At 35.3% G+C, this 9135-nt stretch overlaps 1 protein-coding gene and 1 pseudogene across 1 annotated transcript in view; one reads left to right on the plus strand and one right to left on the minus strand.

Moving 5' to 3' along the window:
• Positions 1–2387: 2387 nt before the first annotated feature.
• LOC107694271 (ultraviolet-sensitive opsin-like) lies at positions 2388–4740 on the plus strand (annotated as a pseudogene).
• A 2448-nt stretch (positions 4741–7188) lies between these two features.
• LOC107694270 (calumenin-A-like) overlaps positions 7189–9135 on the minus strand; it is a 2877-nt gene continuing 930 nt past the window's right edge. The window contains exons 3-6 of the mRNA XM_016493918.1: positions 8976–9131; positions 8072–8132; positions 7724–7923; positions 7189–7635 (exon numbers count right to left, since the gene is read on the minus strand). Coding sequence (XP_016349404.1) covers positions 7531–7635; positions 7724–7923; positions 8072–8132; positions 8976–9131 — 522 coding nt within the window. The 3' untranslated portion in view covers positions 7189–7530. The remainder of the gene's footprint in view (positions 7636–7723; positions 7924–8071; positions 8133–8975; positions 9132–9135) is intronic.

Here is a 9135-nt window from a genome sequence, read left to right on the forward strand (position 1 = left end):
ATAAAAAGAGGCCGGATGTATTGGATTTACAGTTTAACACTCTTTATCTCTCCCCAAGTTAACAAAGTTGACCCACAATCTAAGTCTTAGCTAACAAGATAAACTGCCAGTTTGGACATAATCCCTCTGTGACATGATCAATATGGTTTGTGGGGATTTTTAGCGATTGGTTTATGTAAATCTTGTTTCCAGATTACAGCTCATCCTTGTGCTTGGGGACCTCAAGAGTTTGGTTTGCCTTTCACCTGCTTATACTGCTGCTCATGAAATGGAAGCCAAGAATTAACAACCTTGTTTGGCCCAAAAAAACTAGACCAATACTATAGGTCAGTGGTTCCCAACCCTGATCCTGGAGGCACCCCAACACTGCACATTTTGCATGTCTCCTTTCTCTGACACACCAGTTTCAGGTCTTGGAGTCTACTAATGAGCTGATGACCTGAATCAGGTGTGTTTGATTAAGGAGACATGCAAAACATGCAGTGTTGGGGTGCCTCCAGGACCAGGGTTGGGAACCACTGCTATAGGTTACCTGTTATGTTACCTTCCATGTGGTTTCCATGTGTTTTAGTACTCAGTACAGAGATAATTCGGTGTTAGACTTTAGAAGTTTCAAAACCTTTCAAGCAAAGTTTCTTTAAAGCATTAGCCAATTCAGAAATGTATAGTACTGATCATTTTTACATTTCTTATCAGACAATAAAACTGCGGGATCATTGAACCTAAATCTTAAAAGCTAAATCATAAAAGAATCGTACAATCCTCTGAAAAACAACTTGACAACTTGTTGTTGAATTACCAGACATACTTAAATAAATCCAGTCAGATAGGTTTCAGAAAATAGGATTCAACTATAGCATCGATTCATAACACCAAAAATGACTGTGTCCTTTAGGCTATAGGCTAAAGATTAACAAGTGATTTGCAAGTTCTGAAATAACTAGGACTATAGTTGACTGAGGCACGTATACAATATGTTGTACTTTTAAGTGTTAAACTCGTTTAATTTACTGGCCAAATGATTCAAATTAAGTAAATTTAAAAAAAGAAAGAAATGTTATTCATTGCTGTTTACCTCTGATATATGTGTTGCTTGTGGACTTGCATGTAAAGTAATACTAAAGGAGACTCAGTGATGGGGCCCAACAGTTCATAACTTGCAAACTAGTTCTGTTATCCTTATTTTGATTAGTTCTCTTATGTGAAATCACAAAAGTCAACAAAGATGTCCCCAGATCTGGTCACAGATCAACACATTAAATGAGAAAACATGAACTGAAGATCCAAGATAGTTTGATTTCATTGATTCATTACCAATCTGAAACTTTAATTTAAAGCTATTGGAAAGCAAAATACAGGTCAAATGTGAACCAATATGTGGGCTCATTGGGTTGTTGACTATAAGTTAATTGCTACCCACTGACAGCAGCTAGCAGAAATAAAATAATATCATTATTCAGCTCAAGTCAGTTCAAAGTTTATTAAAGGGGTCATATGATGCTGCTAAAAATAACATTATTTTGTGTATTTGGTGTAATGAAATGTGTTTATGCGGTTTAAGGTTCAAACAACACATTATTTTCCACATACTGTACATTATTGTTTCTCCTCTATGCCCCGCCTTTCTGAAACGCGTCGATTTTTACAAAGCTCAACGGTCTGAAAAAGCGAGGTGTGCTCTGATTGGCCAGCTATCCAGAGCGTTGTGATTGGCCGAATTCCTCAAGCGTGTGACGGAAATGTTACATCCGTTACCATATTGTGATGCCTGCGGCAACCACATGTGACGACCTTGGGCTGGACTCCGCTTCGTCCACGGTGAAAGCCGATCCGGCGATCGACAGCATGAAGTTGAAGTATTTCCTGAAATCGCATCATATGACCCCTTTAAATTCTGTTCAGTTGTGTCAATGTTGCGAAGTTCGTCAATTAAGAAACAAATTTGACTTCTCTCCTGAAGACAATAGCTCAATTCAGTTCAAGCTTAATACCAGTTCAAAATAATATCACTGAATATTAATGGTCTTTTAGAAGTGTCTTTCTAGATGTTAAACATGCTGCATGCACCCTGTTGTTTATGCTCAAATACAATCTAAAACATATGATATTCTGCATTTGTAGAGCAACATGTGTTGCCTAATCATGTGCGAGATTCCAGGGGGTGTTGAGCATAATTTGCATGGACAGGACGGATTATCCCAACAACATGTCTGGAAGATCACCCGGAGGATGATCTTCCTTTTCATCTCCATTTACCCCCAACTTTTCACACCAGGCAAGACTTTGAGGATTTTATAAAAGGCCATCCCGTCAGTATTTGGCCAGTCAGGCTGCTCATTGACTCCACCAGGACACCGTGCAAGAACAAGGCCACTAAAGGAACAACCATGGATGTGTGGGCCTTTTAAATTATGAACCTCTCCAAAGTCAGACCCTTCGAGGGCCCACAGTATCACCTGGCCCCCAAGTGGGCTTTCTACCTGCAGGCAGCTTTCATTGGCTTTGTATTTTTCGTGGGTGTGCCTCTGAACGCCATTGTCATTTTTGTTACAATGAAGTACAAGAAACTCTGACAGCCTCTCAATTACATTCTGGTGAACATCTCCCTATAGCAGGCTTCATTTTTGACACTTTCTCCGTAAGCCAAGTATTCCTCTTACTTCCTTGGTCATACGTTGTGTGCGATGGAATCGGCTATGGGATCAATTGCGGGTAAGACGGAGAGTCGACAAACTTTGAATGGCATAGACGTGACACTCTTAAAAATGACGTTTTTAATGGCATCTATGGTTCCATGAGGAATGTTTGACATCCATGGAACATTTCCAAGCCACAAAACATTCTTTATAGTGTAAAAAGGTTCTTTAAATTTTTAAAATGTTCTTCACACTAAGAAAAAGTTCAAGAACTGTTCACTGAAAGGTTTTTCTTTTTGGGGGAATCAGAAAATGGTTCTTCTATGGCTTTGCTGTGAAAATTGTGTGCTGATGGATGACTTTTTCTCACAGGTCTTGTGACGGGATGGTCACTGGCTGTCCTGGCTTTCGAGAGATATGTGGTTATCTGCAAACCCTTCGGAAGCTTCAAGTTCGGACAAGGCCAGGCCGCCGGAGCCGTGGTGTTCACCTGGATCATAGGTGCTGGTTGTGCCACTCCTCTGTTCTGGGGATGGACCAGGTGAATTTCCTTCGCAAAATATTTGGAAACATGCATTTGTAATTCTAAGGACTGACTTTACATACATTCCCGAGGGTCTCGGCACCTCCTGCAGACCTGACTGGTACACAAAAAAGCGAGGAGTACTATTCAGAGAGCTACACTTACTTCCTCATGGTCACCTGTCTCATCATGCCAATAACCATAATCTTCTTTTCCTACTCACAGCTCCTGGGAGCCCTACGTGCTGTAAGTATCCCAACTTTTTGCTTTTATACACCCTTGTGGACAAATGTAGATAAACATTTGTAGATATATATTTTTTTCAAGTAAATATTTGATTTACTTTATTGCGTGTATTCAGGCAATATTATTTAGGATTATCATAATATTATAGGCTACATATTATTTCATAATTATAATTACATTTTTTGGCTTTTGATTTCAATTTCTGCGCATGCTTAACTAATTATATAAGTCTATTTTATGTTCTTTGATTCCAATTCAATGAAGCACAAATTGTTGTCAATGTTGGCAATTTTGTCAAATATTTCCTCAGGGATCTCACAATTTGTAGCCAATAAATTTCCATTTGTTTTCATTACTTTTCCGATTGGATACAGATTTTTAAAATGCTTCTTTTTAGCAATCATGTTCACACCGAAAAATCTAGATGGTAAAATATTTGAAAATTAAGCATAACTAGAGAAATGTATATTTACTTTAGAAATGACCATGATTTTTCCATGAGCTCTTATGATTTTAATTACTATGAATTTTCCAATCAGATATATTTTTTTCAGTATTGCTTTAAAATTATTCAATATATAATTAGTAATTAAATTCAGTATTATTTTAAACTTTAATGCATATATGTGTGTGTGTGTGTGTGTGTGTGTGTGTGTGTGTGTAATATATATGTAATATATATGACTATATGTAATATATATGACTTTAACATTCCCAGAAATCACTCTTTTAAAATTTGTAGGACTTTCAGGACTGAAAGCAGAATGTGTGAATGCTTTATAAGAATATATAATAAGAATATATTTCACAAGCTTGAATTGTTTCAGCATTTACCCATAGATTGCAGGCCAGCAGGCTGAGTCAGCCTCCACCCAAAAGGCAGAGAAGGAAGTGTCCAGAGTGGTTATTGTGATGGTTGGCTCTTATATAGTTTGCTATGGCCCTTATGCCATCAGTGCCATGTGCTTTGACTATGCTGATGATGCGAACAAGGATTACCGTCTGGTGGCCATCCCTGCTTTGTTTTTAAAGAGCTCCTGCATGTACAACCCCCTAATCTACACCTTCTTGAACAAACAGGTGAGATGGACAACACATATGCATTGAATAACAACACTACACATGTAGACAGACGCTAATACTCAGTCATTTTGTGTTCCAGTTCAATGCCTACATCATGGAGACCGTATTTGTCAAGAAGATTGATGAGGGCTCAGAGGTTTCCAGCAAGACCGAAACCTCTTCTGTGTCCGCATAAATTATTCCACACCCCATTTACAACTTTTCTGGACCTGTTTTCTTGTTATCCTCCCCCTGATTGTTCAAATCCTGCACCTTTACATCTTGTCAAGGGTCGAGGGAGTCCCTTTGTCCCAAAGATACATGCATTATGCATTGACGATGAAGTAGAATATTTAATTTTCAACTTTCACAAGAAAATCTAAAAAAATAATAAAAATAAAATAAATAAAAATGAGACTTGTGCTAACTGAAAATGGAAATTCCTGATTTTGTTTTTAAAAATGCTCTTTGACTACATTTTCAATAGTAGCATTTATTCTATCACAATGAGATCTTCAGTAAACTAGTAACCTAAAAGCCCATACCAATCAAAACGGCTTGCTTCGACAAAACAGCACAGCATAACTAAGCGGTTTACTCTCGTCTTCTCTAAAGAACTTACTAAAGCCCAGCTTTCTGGCTGGATTAGCCAAGATATACAAGATCACAAGGGAATTATCCAAGTCTATATGCTTGTTTGCATCGGAGGATCCGTTCACTGGAAGTTTGATGGTAACAAATCATGAGCGACAGCTTTTGTCCAATCACTGGCTTCATGACATTGGATCTCAAATATCTGTATCTATATTACTTCTGTACATGTTTTGTTGTAAGTAGACATACAGTGTGCATGAATTTTAGAATTTTAGAATGGATAAAGATTTATATTGTTTGATGCATTTTTTCTTCTACCTGTTAATTTCTATTAATCAACCTAAATAGCCTTTATCCCATCGGTGGGAAGATCAACATTGTTTCATCATTAAATGGTAATTAGTCAGTCAATGAAAAGTCGGTTGATAAATGCCAGGGCAATAATCGTTAACTAAATTAAATTAATCGTTGTTAAATTAAAACTAAATACATAAAAAAACTATTTTTATTACTTGAAATAAAATAAACGTTGACTGAAATAAAATAAAATATTTTATAAATATATTTTTATTTCAGCTTGTTGCCAAGGCATTAAGTACTAAAATATCTAAAGCTAAAACTGAAATAAAACATATATAGACTACTAAAAATGAATAAAAACTAATGAAAATTATGAAAACATTTAACAAAATTACTAAAACTTTAATTAAAATTAAAAGTGGAAAAATTAAAATGAATTCAAAATATTAATAAAAATTGTAATAGTATATCAATGACACTAAACACTGATAAAGGCTACTGATCCAGGATGATAGATTTAAACATAATACATATTACTTTGAAATTATATTTACTCTATTAACTTACAATAAGTAAGTAGAATAGGTACATAAGCAAAAATTAACTTTGCATCTGGGATAAAACGAAACCAAACAAATTGTTATTGTAAAATACTGACATGAAAATATTTAAAATTTCAGTCATAATTTTGTTTTATTGACAATTTGTTGTTTTCAAGATACAATCTGTAGGTGCTGAAATGGCACCACTTGAAGGAAGCCACCTGAAGCCACTGGGTGCCAAAACATTTTATAAAGAAAAAATAAAATGCATTCAAAAGACTAATGGACCACAAAGTACGTTGTTATGTTTGTAACATAGCAAACATATTGCAAACTTCACATAATTGATAGTGTATTTCAAATAATGAAGCTGAAAGCAACAAACTATTCAGTAACATGTTCGATTGGACCCTACAAACCAAAACAATTTGAGGTTTTAGCCATATAGCCCTAATCTAAAGATCCAAATCAAATAAATTCAGTGAAAGGCACAATGAGAGTGTGTCTATTAAAGAAAACAAACATCTTATTATCAATAAAAATTCATGGATGCGTGACTGAATAAGTCAAGGGTTTTTTTCTAAATAAATATTGAAAGAAAAAAAAGGATATTGCCTTGAGAGGATCATGACCTATGGCTCTAAAATCAAAGCTTGTGCCAAGACAATTACACACTGTGTGAGTTTATAATGTGTTTATATGTATAAAACTATATACATATTCACATATACATGTGTGAATATATACATGCATTTTATACCTATCTGTATAATCCCTCAGAAGAAGCCATTCTGAGAGCTTTCTGTACTTACAGTATCCTAATGAGCAGGACTGTGAACAGCAGGGGGAGCTGATCATAGATCAGAAGCAACAGGTATAAAACTGCCTTGAATCTAGCTCTGAATAAAACTCTTCACAAAACAAATATGTGACCCCGGACCACAAAACCAGTCATAAGGGTCAATTTTCTGAAATTGAGATTTATACATCATCTGAAAGCTTTCCATTGATGTATGGTTTTCTAGGATCAGACAATATTTGGCCGAGATACAACTATTTGAAAATCTGGAATCTGAGGGTGCAAAAAAATCTAAATACTGAGAAAATCGCCTTTAAAGTTGTCCAAATGAAGTTCTTAGCAATGCATATTACTAATCAAAAATTACGTTTCGATATATTTACGGTAGGAATTTTACTAAATATCTTCATGGAACATAATCTTCACTTAATATCCAGATGATTTTTGGCATAAAAGAAAAATCGATCATTTTGACCCATACAATGTTTTTTTGGCTACTGTTACAAATATACCCCAGTGACTTAAGACTGGTTTTGTGGTCCAGGTTCACATATAAACAGTTATTGAAATGATAATAATGCTGTACATGGACCACGATTCCAAAGACGGATCAAAAAAACACTGCTAACACACTTTACAGTAAAAAAAAAAAATCTTAAGTAGAGTCATGAATGCATTTCCGTGTGCAAAAAGGGAAAACAATCTATAAAGGGAACTAAATCTCAGGAATTAGTGTTGTATTATGATGAAGCAATATAAAATAAATTATATTCTTTTACCAAAACAAGTTAAAAAGTAATTATCTATTATACTAGAAAAAAAAAAGAATTAAAACTCCTCATGTCGAACTAAAGCCTCACCAAAGTCAGTCGCTTGACTTCCGACAAACAAATCATACTTGTTGAGTATTTCCTCTTTGGTGAGTTTGCCATCCTGAAAGACAGTGTGACAGACTCAGTTAAAATAATTTCAATTACAACTTACGAAAAGCTGACAAATTAAGTTTTTAAGGTCGGCTCACCTTGTTCGTGTCAGACTCATATACCAGATGCTTCGCTTCGGCTTCTGCGTGGTCGTAGTCGGCCGGCAGGATCCAGTCCATGGTCTCCTCTTTGTCCATCTTCCCATCCTTGTTCTTGTCTCTAAACTCTGAAAACTGCTCTCGCTCTGTTGCCACCCATTCTGGCTCGTCCATTTCATCCTCGTGGTTGTACATGTCGCCTGATATTCAAGAAAATTCAACCGATGTTGAGCTATACTGACTAATTTACATTTTTATGCAATGCACACTGAATCACATTAAAGCTTTTAAAATATTTTGTAAGAGAGTTTCCAATTTAAAACATATCTAATACTGTAGTTCACTCACCAATATACTCCTCCAGGCCAATAAAACCATCACCATTCTTATCAATGTCCTCCATAGTTTCCTAATGAAAAAATTAAAAGATTAGTGAAACAGGTTACAGAAAAGACAGACAAAGCCTAGTAACTATGTAAAAATCTAAATGATCTTGTTTATGTCCTTCATACATGTTCCTGGTCTTATTAAGCAAAATGCATCAATGCACGTTATGAAGGAAAAGAAAGTTTGCCATTTTACTTTTTCATTAACTTTCATTTGACTTCACCAATTCTCAGTGGATAAAATTATGCTTCATCCAACATTTTACCACTATTACACACTGCCATTCAAATGTTTAGGGTCAGTAAGATTTTTTTTTTTTGGCATAGAATTAATGCTTTTATTCAGAAAAGTTGCATTTATTTGATTAAAAGTGAGAGTAAAGACATTTGTATTGTTATAAAAGATTTCTGTTTCAAATAAATGCTGTATGTTCTGAACTTTCTATTTATTAAAGAGGCATGAAGAAATTTTTTTTATCACGATTTCCACATATTATGGAGCACAACTGTTTTCAATATTGATGATAAGAAATGTTACTTGAGCACCACATCAGCATATTAGAATGATTTCTGAAGGATCATGTGACACTAAAGACTGGAGTAATGGCTGCTGAAAATTCAGCTTTACCATCACAGGAATAAATTACATTATAAAATATGTTAAAATATAAGAGTAATTTTAAATTGTAATAGTATTTCAGAATATTACTGATTTTACTGTATTTTTGATCAAATAAATGCAGCCTTGGTGAGCACAAAAGACTTCAGGTTAGAAATGAGTTTACAGAAGTTAAATGGGATACAAACAGGCTTCACATTAACTTTAACCTAGTATAGAACCGACTTGCCAATAATAACAGACCCACCAACACAACAATGTCCTTCATATGCTCATACTCCTCAGGATGGAGGAAAGCAGTGAACTCCTCTTTGTCAGCGATGTGGTCTCCATTTCCATCAGCCATTTTGAAGCGCCGTTCATCTCTAGCCATCATCTGCTTGTAGTTGTAGCCATCATCAGACTCA

Source organism: Sinocyclocheilus anshuiensis, unplaced genomic scaffold (genome assembly GCF_001515605.1).
Source record: "Sinocyclocheilus anshuiensis isolate Anshui unplaced genomic scaffold, SAMN03320099.WGS_v1.1 scaffold1316, whole genome shotgun sequence".
NCBI classification, from domain to species: Eukaryota; Metazoa; Chordata; class Actinopteri; order Cypriniformes; family Cyprinidae; genus Sinocyclocheilus; species Sinocyclocheilus anshuiensis.